The sequence below is a fragment of the Saimiri boliviensis genome, chromosome 6 (assembly GCF_048565385.1).
Source record: "Saimiri boliviensis isolate mSaiBol1 chromosome 6, mSaiBol1.pri, whole genome shotgun sequence".
NCBI classification, from domain to species: Eukaryota; Metazoa; Chordata; class Mammalia; order Primates; family Cebidae; genus Saimiri; species Saimiri boliviensis.
The window spans coordinates 94710203-94729099 of NC_133454.1; the positions used below are offsets into that span (position 1 = coordinate 94710203).

The 18897-nt window shown below is 35.7% G+C and overlaps 1 protein-coding gene across 2 annotated transcripts in view; it reads left to right on the top strand.

Moving 5' to 3' along the window:
- Positions 1 to 7500: 7500 nt before the first annotated feature.
- Positions 7501 to 18897, top strand: part of ANO3 (anoctamin 3) — a 434237-nt gene continuing 422840 nt past the window's right edge. For both annotated transcript variants that reach the window (XM_039471298.2, XM_074401252.1), the window contains exon 1: positions 7501 to 8059. In XM_039471298.2, coding sequence (XP_039327232.1) covers positions 7906 to 8059 — 154 coding nt within the window. In that variant the 5' untranslated portion in view covers positions 7501 to 7905. The remainder of the gene's footprint in view (positions 8060 to 18897) is intronic.

Below are 18897 nucleotides of genomic sequence, written 5' to 3' on the forward strand. Positions count from 1 at the left end.
TGGTCAGCTAATGCATTCAAATAAATAACTTTTCCATTATTCCCAATGAAAGTTGTGCTAAGTTGAATATTTCTAACTGTAAATGGAGTCTTTAAACATAATTTTGCTTGTGGGACTGATTCCCAAAAGTTAATTTTTGAAAGCTTAATTGAGAAACTTAGAAAGCAAATTCCCAGGGCTTTGGAAACATGCATTACTTATGTGAACAGAAAATGCAGGGTTATGAGAATACTTTTTCCTCTATTAGCCTCTGGTGGAGTTGCAAAAAAATGCATTTGGGTGTGCGGTCAATTGGACTGATTGTAGGGCTTTGAGAAATTCAGATTTAATGTGTGAATCTGTAATATGTGAGATATTATATAAAATGAGATCTGGAAAATAGCTTAGGTGGATTAAAATGATCGATCAATAGATTTAGGACCAAAAGCCATGTTAAGATAAAATAACATTCAATAAAGCTAAAGCTGGATACCAAGTAAAATAAATTGTTTTCAATGTTTATATTGAATTTTTTTTTTTTTCTGGCTGTAAGTATACTAAAAGCCTTTTGATTGGAGCTGGAGTTTGCCTTGGTTCTTTTTCAGAATTCATTCTGGAAGTTTAGGCAAATCAGCTCATTTTTATGGACTTCTGCTATAGAATAAACAAAATCAGGTGATATAAATACAGGGCATATAAGACTGAAAGACAGGAAAGCCTGAATTGTGGGAGCTATGTTTAAGAAATATATCCAAAGGATTATAAATCATTCTACTACAAGGACACATGCACACGAATGTTCATTGCAGCACTGTTTACAATAGCAAAAGACCTGGAACCAACCCAAATGCCCAACGATGATAGACTGGGTAGGGAAAATGTGGTACATATACACCGTGGAATATTACGCAGCCGTCAAAAACGATGAGTTTGTGTCCTTTGTAGGGACATGGATGAACCTGGAAACCATCATTCTCAGCAAACTGACACAAGAGCAGAAAATCAAACACCGTATATTCTCACTCATAGGCGGGTGTTGAACAATGAGAACACATGGACACAGGGAGGGGAGCACTACACACTGGGGTCCGTTGGGGGGAAATGGAGGAGGGGCAGGGGGGTGGGGAGGTGGGAAGAGATAGCATGGGGAGAAATGACAGATACAGGTGAGGGGACGGAAGGCAGCAAACCACACTGCCATGTGTGTACCTATGCAACAATCTTGCATGTTCTTCACATGTACCCCAAAACCTAAAATGCAATAAAAAAAAGAAATATATTCTGATGTTATAAACATTAATCAGTCCCTCTACCAGACTGTGTGTGAGATACTTTTATGTATGATATCTTAAATGTTCATAAATAAGATGAAAAATAGACATAACCTCAGATCTTACAAATTGTAACGATATTGAGAGGAAATGATGAAAACAATTAATAGACTGTTATTTAGAAAAATTTAAAAAGTAGATAGAAGCCGGGTACATTGGCTTATGACTATAATCCCTGGATTTTGGGAGGCCAAGGTGGGCAGATTGCCCAGGGTCAGGAGTTTTAGACCAGCCTGGATAACATGGTGAAACCTTGTCTCTACAAAAAATACAAAAATTAGCTGGGTGTGCCTATAATCCCAGCTACTTGGGAGGCTAAGACATGAGAATCTCTTCAATCCAAGAGGCAGAGGTTGAAGTGAGCCTAGATCACACCACTCACTGCAGTCTAGCCTTTGCAATAGAGCTAGACTCTTACTCAAAAAAAAAAAAAAAAAAAAGTAGATAGGAAAAATTTCTTGAAAAAGAAGACAACATTACACAACTGACTCAAAAATAAAAAGCTTTCTAACAGTTAAATAAAACCTGTAATTAAGAATTTTCAAATTAAGAGAACTGTAAACCCACCAGTTTCTCAGTTGGTTAATTTTAGCAAACATTTAAGAAAGAAATAACACTAGTATTTTTTAAATTATTTCAGAAAATAGAAAAATCAATAGTTCCTATTTTATATGAGGATAGCATAATTTTCAACACCACATCTTACCAGGACTACAAAAAATTATATGTTGATCTATCTCATAAAAATAGATACAATATTTGTATATGAATCCAATGATATATAAAAAATCATCACATCAAGGCCAAGTTGGTTACTTTATATGAATAAAGATTAGTTTTAAATTTGATAACTTATTACAGTAAAAGGAAAAAAGATGAAAAAATCAACTCATATTTGTTTATAAAGTAATAAGTACTTATCCAATTATGAATAAAAAGGAATGTCCTTAATCTGATAAAAGATATCTACAGAAAACATACAAAAACTACATACTTAATGAAATATTGAAACATTTCTGCATTCAAAATAAAATAATATCCACTATTACATTTCAGCATTGTACTCTATTTACTAGCCAGTTAAGAAACACCAATAAAATAAAATAAAAAAGAAAGACATATTAGAATATTTTCAAATAGATACTTGTTATCATTGTATTGCCCCATAGTCAAAGCTGATGTAGGAGGCATATCATTTTTAACATTCTATATATATATATAGAAAGAAAACACATATATATATATAATTTAACATCCTGTTTTATATATATATATACACACACACACACACACACGTCTATATACATATATCTGTATGTCCTTAATCATTAAATTATATTAAATTTTGTGATTTGTACCTTTTTTCAATATGAAGCAATTTATTTATCATAAATAATATTTCCACTTGGAATTTGGAATATGATTTGGAATGTGTATGAGAGTGAGAGAAGAAAAAGAAGGGGTAGAGAAATTCTGAGTCCCTTTCTGTTTTGTGTGATCATCTAACCCACTTTCACTGAGTGTTTACTTATTTGTTGCAATTTTTACATGTTTACCCCTTTGATTGTTTCCTTTTAATTAATTAATCAGCCTTATGTCTTCTTGAGTGATAACGTTTTCTTTACACTAAATTTTGTTAAAATAATGTGCATTTTAAAATTATGAAATCTAATTATTTCCATTGTTACAGAATTGAACTTTTAGCATTAATTACTCATAAATGAGTAGTTTATGAGCCTTTCTTATTAACCTTTTTGGCTTACTATTTGCTATAATTCTTTTTATTTTTGAATCCCTTATTCTGAATCATATTGTTTGTTTTCCCCTTTGACTGGGGTACTTCCTCAAATAATGTTTTTAGCGATAACATGGGTTGTGTATATTTTAGTCTTGCTTGTTTCATAAGGTTTTCATTGTTGCCATGTTTTTTAATTATGGAGACCTGATCTTTCTAAATCAGATACATGTAATATTTTCTTTATATTCTTCCATCACTTAATGTTGTAGAGAAGAAATTTTTCATTCCGTCAGATTTGCACAACATCCCTCTTATGACTCTCAACATAATCTTAAAACTTGTTAGATTTTGCTTTAAAACTTGGAATTCACATCATATCAAGATATGTTTGGTTCCAAGGGATGGATCTTCTATCAATTGCTACCTTTGCCTGACATTAACATAGTCATTTCAATTTGAAAATCAGCACTTATTTTCTCACAACAAACTTTTGTTTTCATTTTCTTATGTTTTCATCATAGTTTCCATTCTTTTTTTAGTTTCTATTTTATGCCTATTGCATTTTCGATCCTCTCTATCATAATTTCCAACTTTAAAATTTTTACTCTATATTTAAAATAAATTATTCAGATTGATTTTCTAATCATTTGCTATGTTTTCTAGCAGTGATTCACCTGTGATCCTATGCCTTTATTGAGTTAGCTATTAAAGGCATGCTTTTTCCTTATTTTCAACAATTTTATTTTGCTCCGATTGCTGTCTTTTCCTAGCAGCATACCTTTACTAACATATGCATATAACATTCTCTCAAATCTGATTGAAGCCTGGAAGTACAATTATCTTTTAAGCATTTAATGTGAGATGGTAAAGTTTATGTGATCTAATTGTTTAATTTTTAAACTATTCTCTTTCTCTCTCTCTTTCTCTCTCTCTCTCTCTCTCTCCCCCCCCCGTGTGTGTGTGTGTGTGTGTGTGTGTGTGTGTGTGTGTGTGTGTATGTGTGTCTGCATCTCTCTTTCTTCCTCTCTGTCCCATTCATCAGTAGATCTGATCTGGTTAATACTTGTACAGTGTGAGGTGTGAGTTTTATCACCCACTGTTGTCATTACTCTTACTCAGATCTCTGAGCCAGTTTCACACAAGGAGTGGCAAATAAATCAGAATGGGATCAAATGTAGGATTCCCTTCAGAATGCCTAAGCTGGAAATCAGACTATCAGAACACCCAGTTCAAATGAAGTGGAGATACTCTGGTTTGTAGGCAATTGCCTGCATTTTACTCAATGCATGATTTGTGCCTATTATTCACTTTGTTCAGCACTCATCTCCACTACATATTCCAGAGTTTTCTCAAGTTTTCTGAGACTTTACTGCTCAACACTCTTCATTAAAATTTTTTTTTTCTTTAGTTCATGGCATTCTGGAGGAGGTGATGGGGTTAAACTTACAGGTTCAAAGAATCATTCTGAAACCAGAAAAATAATAACCATAAGTGTAATTAATTGTCTTACACAATGTTTAGGAGAGCAAAGGATCTGTGATAATGAAAATATATTGCCTGACTTAGATGCCCGTGTCCTGTAAATACAGTATATGGAAAACTGTACAGAACAGGCTTATTTTTCCTCTCTAAAAATGTATTGTTATGGTTAAATCAAAATTGCAGTTATTCACAATAAGTTCAACCATTTTCAAAACAAAAAGTTAGTTTGGCCTGTTAAAAAAAAACAAAATAAGTTATATCAAAATTAAGTATGCCTGAAAAAGAGACGAATTTATAAATGCAGTTTATGCTTTGAAATGAATGGAAGACCAGAGACCTGACTTTACTATAATTGCCAGCAAGTGGTTACCATAGTAACAGAGACAGATAGATCCAGATTTTTAAACATGTATATTTGTATCTAGACTATGTCAACATATGTTTGGTCAAATATCAAAGGAGAGATGTTCATGTACAGTATTTCCTACCATGTTCTGTTCGAAGAATTCTGTATATATGAAAATAACATGAGTTACAAGTTTACACAGGTATTTCCTAAGATTTTCAGACAACTGTTCTAAATAAAAGTGCCAGCTAAGAGGTTAGGGAAAATGTCATTGAAGACTTAATATCCACTTAAGGCTGGATATAAGTTAAAACGGTCTCACCAAAGACTCAGGAATATAGAGGTGCTGAGAGTTCCCGTTCTAGAGTGTCCACATTAACTATCAGTTCTTTGATACCAACATTCCAGAGACCTCGGGGAATTTTTTTTTTGAGACGGAGCCTTGCTTTGTCACCAGGCTGTAGTGTAGTGGTGCAATCTCGGCTCACTGCAACCTCCCCGTCCTGGTTTCAAGGGATTCTTACGCCTCAGCCTCCCGAGTAGCTGGGACCACAGGCACGTGCCATCACTCCCGGCTAAATTTTTGTATTTTTAGTAGAGACGGGGTTTCACCATGTTGGCCAGGATGGTCTCCATCTCTTGATCTCATGATCTGCCCGCCTTGGCATCCCAAAGTGCTGGGATTAGAGGCATGAGCCACCGCGCCTGGCCAGGGAATGTTTTTACTTAGGTAATTAGCAGAAAAGAAAATTAGGTGAATTTGTAGAAAGAATTAGCTCATCTATATTATATCTATCAGTGAAATGTCAATCTTTATATATTACGTTATTTTTCTTATGTATTATGGAATAGTAATTTTCCTTATTACATAAGACATATCAAGTAACTGCGTAGAGCTGAAAAATTGACCTATGTATTATCAATTGACGTACAGCAAAATCAGTAGCGTTTCTCACACATGAGCAAATTTTCAAATGTATATATGTGAATAAAAAAGATAGTAAATTTCTGAAGAAGTTTTACATGATTATTAATTTTTGTATATTGATATTCAAAATATGATAGTATCATATGTAAACAGATAAAATGTTCTTTTTTTCTCCAATATGTTCTCATTCTTAAAACATTTAAGAGCTGCTGCTAGAGAGAATGAGACTATCTTATGACCTCAGCTATCAATCCTCCAGGGAAATCATTTATCAGATGATTGTAATGCCACTTCTCATGCCAAAACATATTTCTATGTAATCATATTCTATAAAGCATAATTTGAAAGAAAAAAAAAACACTTCAGGATTTGAGCAAATGTACCAGAGGTATAGAAGTTAGACGTTTCCTGGTAGTTAAACCTCATTGACCAACTCTCAAACCAAACCATTTAGGTTCCATCTTTCGAAAAGTGCCCTTGACAATATTCCATGACTAATACTTCAATTGAGAATTTAAAAGTCCAGCTTTCATGATTCTATAATCTGTTTCTCTAAACTTTGTTTGTACTTTTCACCATTTACTCATTTCCCTATATTTGTTTTCCTTTTTATTATCACCCATCTTTTCCTTAAGCCTAATTATCATTTATAAGGTTGATTCTGCTTTCAACTTCTTATCTAAGCAAAATGTCATATAATTACCAGTAGAAAGTGGCCATGTTACCCTTTTTTAGTCAGAGATTTTCATGCCTGTTTCGAAACAGTGTTGGCCTAGGCTTGCACAACATACTTTGTTTGCTGTTCATGCTGTTGGAATGACAATCATTTGCCTGGCTGAGGCACACTGTAGAAGGCACATGGAGCAGAGAGTCAGTTTTCTTTACTTGTTTTTCTTTCAATTATTGTAACTATGAGTAATACATGTCAGCTTTTGTCCAGAATACATTTTTGTATTATAACAACTGACTTGCAAACTATATATATAAATATATATATATATGTATAAAATACGTATATTTCATAGTATATATGTATATATACACAAATACCTATATAGGTATATGTACATGTATGTGTGTGTGTGTGTCTTTTTCAAAGAGTGCTGAGCCAAGAAAGTAAAAATACTTTAAATATGCCATTCAACAAATTAATGAATAACTAATAGATTAAAACAAACCATAAGGGAAATTCTGGACCTCATCTAGTTTGGACCCCTAAACTAAAGCATAGCTTTAGCTAAATTAGTCTCTGACAAAATATCAGTATGCACTTCTGGCAGTCTACAGAGGATTCATGAACCAGTGCATGAATAAAGGTGAAATCTTATATTAAATTTCTAAGGCAACCAGTACAGCTGTTTTACCTCTCAGTTAATACAAAAATACCAGCCCCGTCAGTTGCCAACTTTTTAGCAATTTGCTCTTCTGTAGATCACCAGCTTGAATTGTGAAATCTAGCATTTTGTGTTTCTCAGGCTGTACATTTCATTTGACCACAGCTTAAAAAGAAATCTTTTAATTTCCACAATCACAGTCATGTTTCAGTAAGCAGCCAGACTACAGTCTCACAATCTGCATCCAGGAAATATCTTTTAATATTAACTTCCTTCCAATTAAAACATTCCTCAGATGAGCTGCCCAGTGGAATAAAGTTGCATTCCCTGACAGTCTTTAGTCCCACCCAGCTGATCTCTTGCATACAGAAATGTGAGTGAGAACTTCTAGTACCAACTTACTGAAAGCATCTCTCTGCAGCCTTGCCTATGTCTTCACTTAGCCCATTTTGCTTTTCATTGCAGCCTCACTGAGATGGGGTGAGTGCTGCTGTGGTTTAAAAGCAAAATATACCCTCAAGAAAAACAACTCTAAAATTCATCCGTCCTACTGAAGTTAATTGTCTAGGAAAGGCATGAACACAGAAAACTACCTAGAGTCAGCTCTGCCGTGTTTTATTTCCTTTGGATTTCCAAGCGAAAAGAATTACAGGAAAGCCTATAGTTGTGACTGATGAGAATACTGTGATTTTTTTTTTCCTAGCCCATGATTTTAAAGAATTCAGTAGTGTGAACTTCGCTTTACATAGTTATTTGGGAATTTTGCAATGTCAGTTTTAAAATTTGAACTGGATAATTTTTCTCCTGAAGGCTTCAGACATGAGCATGCTTCCAACTCAGGTTTTGCTTTAACCTGTTTGACTGAACCCTCTGGCGATTCTAGTCAGTTGGAACTTCAGCACTCCAGTTCTGTCCCGAGTGGTAAGCTAAACTTTAGATTGATATGTTTGACTGTCTTAACTTACATCTGTACTTCTTTAATGTCTGATGTGTGAAAAATAAATGTTGATGACATCCACTTTGTGGTGGTATAGCTGATGCCAATTTTAGTTTCTTCAGTTATTTTTTTCCCAAAATGTATAAATAGACTTTTGCAAAAAAAAAAAAAAAAAAAAAAAAGCAATAGAGGGCTGAAGTTTTTGTGCATAGAATTAAATGTCAGAAAACAGTTGGTAAACTCAGAAAAGTGTTAGTGATGAAATAGATTTTGTTTCTCTGAATGCTTAGGCCTATCAAGGCTTAGTTTTGTTTGGCAAGACTGATAAAATCAGGAATCTTAACCATAAACTGCAAAGAAAACACTTGCCATTTTAATTCATCTCTTTTATCTCTCATTCTTTTGCACAATTATACAAAGGATAATATATTATTTATGTTCTCATTAAAAGAATATTCTTTTTTAGTTATTTTATGATCTGACTTAGATTCTATATGAGCTGACAGTGTTAATATAATTAAATTTTAATTTTTTTTTAGACCTCTGAGTGATACTTAGAATCTCACAGTTTTTGTGCTTGCTCTGCAGGTCTGAGGGAGCAATACTGTGCACTTATAGTTTGCATTCATCAAAAAAGTCTAAGGATTTGATTTATAATGAACAGCTCTTGTATTGTAATAGTGAATTAATTGTGCTTTGTAGAAAATATTTGCATAATAAGTAGATATTTTAAATGTTGTACTAATGTAAAACTGCTATAATCCATTTATCTTTCCTTATAAAAGAAGACATTGCAATGGGAATGTAAAAGTTAAACAAAGCTATTATAACTGGATATCACTCACTGTACACTGATCTTTGTCCCATGAAAAATCTTGTAGAAATAATATATTCCATTTAACAACAAGAGGATTCGTCTAAGAATTTTGGCATACTTACTTATTATATGACCAAAAGTCAATCCCTGATTTATTGCTTATAGATTATGTATTATGTGAGTTGTTTTACAGTATAAGAATTCTCTAAACAGGAGATAAACATTCTTTTGTAAACTTTAACTATAAGAAAAAAATCTCCATGCTGTTTGTTTGTCTTCTAAAACTAAGAGACTTACTAAATATTGAACCTACGATTTCATACAAGTAGGGAAATCAAATTTTTACAGATGTACATAGCTTTTTACAGTAGACTTGGTTAGAAAAAGAGGTTCATAAACAAAGAATTAATAGTTTAAATAGTCATGTTTTTCTCACCATTTTTTTTTCTTCTTTTCATTTCTGTCAGAGTTAGCACATCCATTCTATTAGATTCAACAACATGATCTCATTCTCTTTTTATGGATGCATAGTTTTCCATGGTGTATATGTGTCACATTTTCTTTTTTTTTTTTTCTTTTTTTTTTTTTTTGAGACGGAGTTTTGCTCTTGTTACCCAGGCTGGAGTGCAATGGCGCGATCTCGGCTCACCGCAACCTCCGCCTCCTGGGTTCAGGTAATTCTCCTGCCTCAGCCTCCTGAGTAGCTGGGATTACAGGCACGTGCCACCATGCCCAGCTAATTTTTTTTTGTATTTTTAGTAGAGACGGGGTTTCACCATGTTGACCAGGATGGTCTCGATCTCTTGACCTCGTGATCCACCCGCCTCGGCCTCCCAAAGTGCTGGGATTACAGGCTTGAGCCACCGCGCCCGGCCGGGTCACATTTTCTTTATCCAGTCTATCATTCTTGGGTATATCGGTTGCTTCCAAGTCTTTGCTATTTTGAACAGTGCTGCAATAAATATACATGTACATGTGTCTTTATAGTAGAATGATTTATAATCCTTTGGGTATATACCAGGTAAGGGGATTGCTGGGTGAAATGATATTTCTGGCTCTAAATCTTTAAGGAATAGTCCCACTGTCTTCCACAATGGTTTGAACTAATTTATACTCCCACTAACAGTGTAAACGTCTTCCTATTTCTTCACATCCTCTCCAGCATCTGTTGTTTCCTGTCATTTTAATGATCTCCATTAGAACTGGCATGAGATAGTATCTCATGGTGGTTTTGATTTGCATTTCTCTAATGACCAGTGATGATGAGCTTTTTTTCATATGTTCGTTGGCTGGATAAATGTGGTTTTTGAGAATTGTATGTTAATATCCTTCACCCACTTTTTGGTGGGGTTGTTTTCCAATTGTAAATTTGTTTAAGTTCTTTGTAGATGCTGGATATTAGCCCTTTGTCGATGGATAGATCGCAAAAATGTTCTCCCATTCTGTAGGTTGCCTGTTCACTCTGATGATAGTTTATTTTGCTGTGCAGAAGCCCTTTAGTTTAATTAGATCCCATTTGTCAATTTTGGATTTTGTTTCAATAGCTTTTGGTGTTTTAGTTATGAAATCTTTGCCCATGCCTATGTACTGAATGGTATTGTCTAGGTTTTCTACTAGAGTTTTTATGGTTTTAGGTTTTTTTGGTTTTTTTTTTTTTTATTTAGGAAGATTTTTTGTATGTTGTCAGAAATTACAGCAATATATTCATAAATACCTAATTACTACATTCAACAAATAATATTACAATACAATTAATTCAAACAAGTACACTTAGAAATGGTTTTAGGTTTTACATTTAAGCCATTAATCCATCTTGAGTTAATTTTTGTATAATGTATAAGGAGGGGGTCCAGTTTCAGTTTTCTGCATATGGCTAACCAGTTTTCCCAACACCATTTATTAAATAGGGAGTTCTTTCCCTATTGGTTGTTTGTGTCAGGTTTGTGAAAAATCATATGGTTGTAGATGTGTGACATTATTTCTGAGGCCTCTGTTCTGTTCTATTGGTCCATATATATACGTATATGTATATGTTTTGGTAACAGTACTATGCTGTTTTGGTTACTGTAGATTTGAAGTATATTTTGAACTCAGGTAGCATGATGCCTCCAGCTTTGTTCTTTTGACTTAGGTTTGTCTTGGCTATATGGGCTCCTTTTTGGTTCCACATGAAACTTAAACCAGTTTTTTCTAGTTCTGTGAAGAAAGTCAATAATAGCTTAATGAGAATTACACTGAATTTATAAATTACTTTGGGCAGTATGACCATTTTCATGATATTAATTCTTATCCATGAACATGGAATGTTTTTCCATTTGTTTGTGTCCTTAAGCAGTAGTTTGTAGTTTCCTTGAAGAGGTCCTGCATGGCCCTTGTAAGTTGGCATCTGAAGAATTTTCAGTTCTCTAGTTGTCTATCAAAGCATCTTGATGACACTATCTATTCCAATCTCCCCAGTTTGGTTGGGCCTCTCACAGAAAGGCACATATGAAGCTTAGTTTGGCCTAATATGAAATTCTGAGTTGAAAATTTTTTTCTTTAAGAATGATGAATATTGGCCTCCACTCTCTTCTGGCTTGTAGGGTTTCTGCAGAAAGATCTGCTGTTAGTCTGATGGGCTTCCCTTTGGGGGTGACCTGACGTTTCTCTCTGTCTGCCCTTACCATTTTTTCCTTAATTTCAACCTTGGTGAATCTGACGATTATGTGTTTTGGGGTTTCTCTTCTCAGAGTATGTTTGTGGGGTTTTCTTTATTTCCTGAATTTGAATGTTGGCCTGTCTTGCTAGGTTGGTGATGTTCTCCTGTATCATATCCTAAAGAATGTTTTCCAACTTGGTTTCATTCTTCCTGTCCCTTTCAGGTACACCAATCAAATGTAGGTTTAATCTTTCCACATAATCCCATATTTTTTGAAGGCACTGTTTGTTCCTTTTATTTTTTCTCTAATCTTGTCTTCATGCTTTAGTTCCTTAAGTTGATCTTTAATCTCTGATATCCTTTCTTCTGCTTCATCGATTCAGCTATTGATACTTGTGTATGCTTCACAAAGTTCGTGTGCTGTGGTTTTTGGCTCCATCAGGTCATTTATGTTCTTCTCGAAACTGGCTATTCTAGTTAGCAATTCCTTTAACCTTTTTTCAAGGTTTTTAGCTTCCTTGCATTGGATTAGAACATGCTCCTTTAGCTCGGATGAGTTTGTTATTACCCACCTTCTGAAGCCAACTTCTGTCAGTTAGTCAAACTCATTCTCCATCCAGTTTTGTTCCTTTGCTGATGAGGAGTTGTGATCCTTTGGAGGATAAGAGGGATTCTGGTTTTTGGAATTTTCAGCCTTTTCGTGCAGTTTTTCCTCATCTGCATGGATTTATCTACTTTTGGTCTTTGATGTTGGTGACCTTCAGATAGGTTTTCCGTGTGGACAGCATTTTTGTTGATGTTGATACTATTCCTTTTGTTTGTTAGTTTTCCTTTGAATAGCCAAGCCCCTATGCTGTAGGTCTGCTGGAGTTGGCTGGAGGTCCACTCCAGGCCCTGTTTGCCTGGGTATCACAAGCAGAGGTTACAGAACAGCAAAGACTGCTGCCTGTTCCTTACTCTGGAAGCTTCATCCCAGAGGGGCACCCACCAGATGCCAGCCAGAGCTCTCCCATATGAGGTGTCTCTTGACCCCTGCTAGGCAGTGTCTCCCACTCAAGACGCACAGGATCAAGGACCCATTTGAGGAGGCAGTCTGTCCCTTAGCAGAGCTTGAGCGCTGTGCTGGGAGATCTGCTGCTCTCTTCAGAACCAGCAAACTAACACAGGAACAGAAAACCAAACACTGCATGTTCTCACTCATTAGTGGGAGTTGAACAATGAGAACACATGGACACAGGGAGGGGAACATCACACACCAGGGACTGTTGATGGGTGGATGCTAGGGGTGGGATAGCATTAGGAGAAATACCTAATGTAGATGACAGGTGTATGGGTGTGACAAACCACCATGGCACGTGTATACCTATGTAACAAACCTGCACATTCTGCACATGTATCCCAGAACTTAAAGTATAATTTTTTAAAAAATCACTCTGATTCAATAGGAAAGGACACCGTGACACCTCTTCAACCCAATCCTATGCACTGATTGGTACTTGCTGAACTCCTTTAGCTGAAGTATGAATAACCCCAATAAGATACATGGACTGAGAGTAGGCAATGGGAGAATCCCTCAAAAGGACATCATTCTAGATCTGTGTCTTCATTTCAAAAGCAAAGTACTTGGATAAGATACTCTCAAGAACTTATTTCAAAGACTCTGCCTTAATTTTTTCATAGGTATTTGATTAAAAAGTGATAAAACTCTATACTGGGAGATTCTGTGAAATCCTACAAGTCACCATACTTTCTAACTGCTTACTGCAGGCATCCCCAAACTACGGGCCCGCAGGCCGCATGCAGCCCCCTGAGGCCATTTATCCGGCCCCCCACCGCACTTCAGGAAGGGGCATCTCTTTCATTGGCGCTCATTGAGAGGAGCACAGTATGTGGCGGCCTTCCAACGGTCTGAGGGACAATGAACTGGCCCCCTGTGTAAAAAGTTCGGGGACGCCTGGCTTACTGCTTAATATAAATTTGCACTCTGTGAAATCTAGTCATCAGCTTCTGATTCTTCAACTTCCTATGTCTATGGTCTCACCTATCACTTCTGAGCCTTTTCAAAGGTCATTGTGTTGTATAACCTGGGCCTTTTTTTCATTTCCTAAAGAATGCTGGTGAAACCATTGCTTGTCCGTTGTCTCTGTCATGGTAGTTGCTATTATTGATAGTAGTATTTTCCATATCTATAGATGACCAATAAATTATCAGTATTGTTCATATTTGTATCTTATTTCCACATCTCATGTTTCAGCTTTAATTTTGCTTGTCCTTTGCTTTTTCCTAGTCTATAATTTGAGATCTCAAAAGCTAAATATACTTGTTTATAGTCTCTGGAAATTCTATGTAGAAGGTTCGTGCTTCAGTATGAGTAGAAAATATAAGCTTTAATGATAATATGGTATTTGATATTCTCATTTTTTACAATTCATAAATGCAAAAATCTATGTCATTTATTGTTCTACTTTTCTGAGCTACATACAATAATTAAATACTTGTTGGGACAGAAGTAGAAGTTGCCTACCTAAGAATGTAATCAGGTAATTCAGGATTCCCATCTAAATTAATATTGTTATTGTGTATAGTTTGTAGCAGAGAAGTAATTACTTGGACACTAGAGTCCGACTAGTATTCAGAGTTTGCACTGTTACTCATTGAATGACTGAAGAAAGTTAAATGAATCACTCTTTGTGTTTTTGATTCCTCATATATATTAAGGGTGTAAAAATCACTACCTCACAGAGTAGTTAAGAACATTACATGATATAATGTCAAAAACCATTTAGCACAATGCCTGTAACTAATATCTAGCATGTGCTATTATTAAAAATATACTATAGTTATTTTATACTATACTATGCTATAATAAATATACTATAGTTATTTTATACTATAATGAGATTAGTTATTATAGTGGTATTCCAGAAGGTGATGATTAAATATGCACTAGGTCTCACAATTTATATGAGGCAGATTGCAAAATCCTATCTAGTGCAAACTGAGCTTCTCAAACTGACACACAATTATCCTCAGGAATGTCTGACAGTGTGTATAGAATATGTATCACACAATGCAGGAGCATTTATCTTACTTGATGAAAACTTTTATTCTTTTTAACATTAAAGAAGGACTTGGCAGGAAATGAAACAAATGTCATGATTCTTTTTCTAATTTTTTTCATTTTTGTGGGTATATAGTACATACACACACACACACACATTTTGAGATGGAGTTTTGCCCTCGTTGACTAGGCTGGAGTGGAATGGTGCTATCTCAGCTCTCTGCAACCTTCACCTTTTGGGTCTAAACGATTCTCTTGCCTCAGCCTCCCAAGAAGCTGAGATTAGAGGAACATGTCACCATGCCCAACTAATTTTTTGTCTTTTTAGTAGAGACAGATTTTCACTATGTTGGCTAAGCTGGTCTTGAACTCCTGACCTCAGATGATCCACCACTTCAGTCTCCAAAGTGCTGGGATTACAGATATGAGCCACTGTGTCTGGCCAGGTGTATATATTTATGGGGGTACATAACATATTTTGATATTTTGATACAGGCATACAATGTTTAATTATATCATAGTAAATAGAGTATCTCTCACCTCAAGCTTTAATCCTTTCTTTGTGTTACAAATATTCTAATTACATTCTGATAAAATGTTAGACTACAACGTAAAACTCCTTTTGACTTACAGATGTCTATGGGCATTCCTGTTTTTCTACCAATAGAAGTATTTCTAAAAGAATGTATGTGAGGCACTGGAAAGAAAACACAAAGGTGTTGGCTGCACAAGGACCTTGGTATCTGTTGGCTGCTTGGGTGTTGATGACTGATGATGACAGTGGCATCTCCATGGTCTTAATGTCTTGAATCCAGTGTGGCTGTGTTAGTTTTAAGTATTAGCACCATGATACGGTGTTCTCAGCATATCAGCGGTCTTTGTAAAGCTGCCAGAAATTTTACTTTACTTCAGCGGAAATTGGAAAAGGAAAATGAGCTAATGTATGTACCAGAAATTAAATTTTGCTATTTTGTTTCCACTCTGGACAAAAAGGAGCCAGAAAAAAAGACTTCCTGCTTTCATCATTAAGAGTTAATGTAGCCTTTAGAAATGAGATACCTTCTTTGAATTATGAATTATGCATTAAAGGAGGAAATAGAGAGAGTAATAATCATGCATTATCTAGACCAAAGTGACTAAGCTGTAGATGGGCAAAGCTAGATTTATAAGCTTCTTTTATGTGAGAATATGAAAGTGGGGCCAAAAGAGCATGAGTGGCTTGTCTCAGGTCACTCAGATAATTAGATATAAAGGTCAGCCTGTAATTCTCTATATGCTGAATTGTTATACCATTATGTGTCTTCTTACTCCCAAGGGTCATAATTACATAATGTAAGATATGACTTGGACTTTGACATAGAACAACTATAACTGTAACTGAGACACAGGAAAGATTAGAACTTGTGCAAGTTATTTAAAACTTCTCTGCCTATTCTCAGTGAGATACCTACTTTGTAGAGTTGACTGCTGGATTGAAAATTGTGTGAAAGGGCCAGGCAGGGTGGCTCATGCCTGTAATCCCAGCACTCTGGGAGGCCGAGGTGGGTGGATCACGAGGTCAAGAGATAGAGACCATCCTGGTCAACATGGTGAAACTCCGTCTCTACTAAAAATACAAAAAATTAGCTGGGCATGGTGGTGTGTGCCTGTAATCCCAGCTACTCAGGAGGCTGAGGCAGGAGAATTACCTGAACCCAGGAGGCGGAGGTTGCGACGAGCCGAGATCGCGCCATTGCACTCCAGCCTGGGTAACAAGTGAAAAACTCCATCTAAAAAAAAAAAAAGAAGAAAGAAAATTGTGTGAAAAATACCTTGTGCAGGGAAGGGGCCTAGAATATATATTTAATGGGTGAGATGTTGCCCCATTTTTTCTTATTGTTCTGCATTATCTTACTGTTTTGTGACTTCTCAACCCCCAGATTCCTGGGCCATTCATGAGTTGTTATAAGGACAAGAGATATATCTTGAAACTGAAAACCAAAAAAGTACAACAAATACTCATATTACTCTGAGTTTTCTAGTTAATTCTTGCAACTACATGACCTTTAGACCAAACAAATGCTCTTGAGAGTGAATTATGTTAATTGCAAAAAATACAAAGATCTGGGAGTATCAGTCTAACCATCTTTAATAATATAAGAATCCCCACCTCATCATTTATTTTCCTGTAACATTAAATAATTTATCATTTAGTTTACTTGTCCTGCAGATATTTTCTTCAAAATTCTCATCTGATTCCACAGTAGATAAGCACAACTCAGCATTTTATAGTTCTTTTCCACTGAATATTAACTCTAGCTAGTGAAATTTCAGAATTCATGCTCCATTTTCAAAGCCAACGTGAAGACATGTATCAAAGCAAAAGCATTTACAGAAGTAGTTAATTCTACAGTAGAGCCAGTTAGTGGGTTTTGGAAGTCATGGCTTCCACAAACAAATGCTACATATTTTACAATTTCTGGTGAACACAGGACGACCACAGAGAGCTTGGACATTTTTTCATCTTATTTTGCTTTGAAAATCAAATAAAACTATTCTCAAAAATTCCCTTATATCCTTTTATAGGTATTCTTCATAAGATTCATTAAATAAAAGTAGAGCTTTGTTAACTTCTAAAATATATATACAGAAACATAGATTTGAATTGAAATTGGAAATTTTACCACCCAAAAAGGTGAGCAGAAAAATTAGTGAAAGTTCTAGTGTATAAAGTGTTCACTATTTGTGAGTCAACAGTATAATGTAGGACCTACAAAAACACAAGACATTGTACAAGCATAAAAATTCATTAAAAGAAGAATAAAACATAGCCCCTGCTTTTAGTTAATATTAGAGAAGATATTCACTCATTACATTAGTACTTACACAGTAGCCACATATGCTATGTGCTTACACACACACACACACACACACACACAGAACCTAAACTGTTGGTAACACTATTACTATGTGTGTGTGTGTAAGCACACTGCCTAAACTGGTAACAACACTATTATTCCAGGAATCACTGGCCTACCCTGGCTCCTCCTCATCCATGATTGTCCAGCAGTAATTAAGAGTCATTCTTTCAACCTTATCGTCATACATTCATCTCACCCTGTAGAAATCAGTATGAGGATCTTATACGGTAGATGGTTACAAAGAAGGAAAAGGCAACAGAGAATAAAAAAAGATCCTGCATAAGGAAAGTTCGCAATACAGACAACACTGTCTTTGTTAAAAGAAATTAAACTGTATGGGTAGTTTAATATAGTTTAATTTCAGACTTTAGTCTCCTAAAATGTAAGCTTTAGAGAAATCCCTTCCAGGGTTTACATCCTGTGGTCCTAAGTCATACTACCTATTTATTCTTGTCAGGTTTCCCCTACTGCTTCTTTCTAACGAACACTGTCCTGAGTCCTGCCTTGGCCACTGCCTAATCCTCATCCACTTTAGGCTTCTTTTCCCTAATGAATATAACATTTTTCTTTTGCATCCTCTGCCCCCCATGGCATCTCACTCAAGGCCACCTATGGAGCCCCTGTGCCCTCTCTATGACTCCAGTCTCTTTAATACTAAAGATCGTCCTCGGGTTATGGGAGCCATCAAAAATTGTTGTGAATGAGGATCTCCTTCCATCACTCAGTTCCAGCAAGGCAAGTAGTAGAAGCAGTATTCCCTCTCTACCATAAGAGACATGTGTTAGGGAGGACTAGGGGATTTAGAATGATTCTGGAAGTCAAATTAAAATGTTAATATTGTACCTGAGTCATACAGTGAATTAATTAAGTTCATTTCCTGGAATTTGGATTAAATTAATCTTCAGTCAATGAATTAAATTTACATCCTAGAAACTGTCATTCTGTATTATCTTATTTTTCTTTTCTTTTTTTTTTCTTTTTTTGAGACAGAGTCTTGCTCTATAGCCAGGCTGGAGTGCAGTGGCGCGATCCCTGCTCATTGCAACTTCCGTTTTCCGGGTTCAGGCAATTCTCCTGCCTCAGCCTCCCTAGTATTTTGGGACTACAGGCATGCACCACCACACCCAGCTAATTTTTTTTGAATTTTTAGTAGAGACGGGGTTTCACTATGTTGGCCAGGATGGTCAGGTCGATCTCCTGACCTGGTGATCCGCCCACCTCGGAGTCCCAAAGTGCTGGGGTTACAGGCATGAGCCACCATGCCCGGCCTTGTATTATCCTGTTTCTAAGTGGAATATTTTTTCTGTATTCCATGCTACAGACTTTAGAATTTACCTCTTGCAGCATCCATGAGCCGTTTGTAACTCAGGAATGATTGTTTAGTAGACACATGATGTAGCTATTCA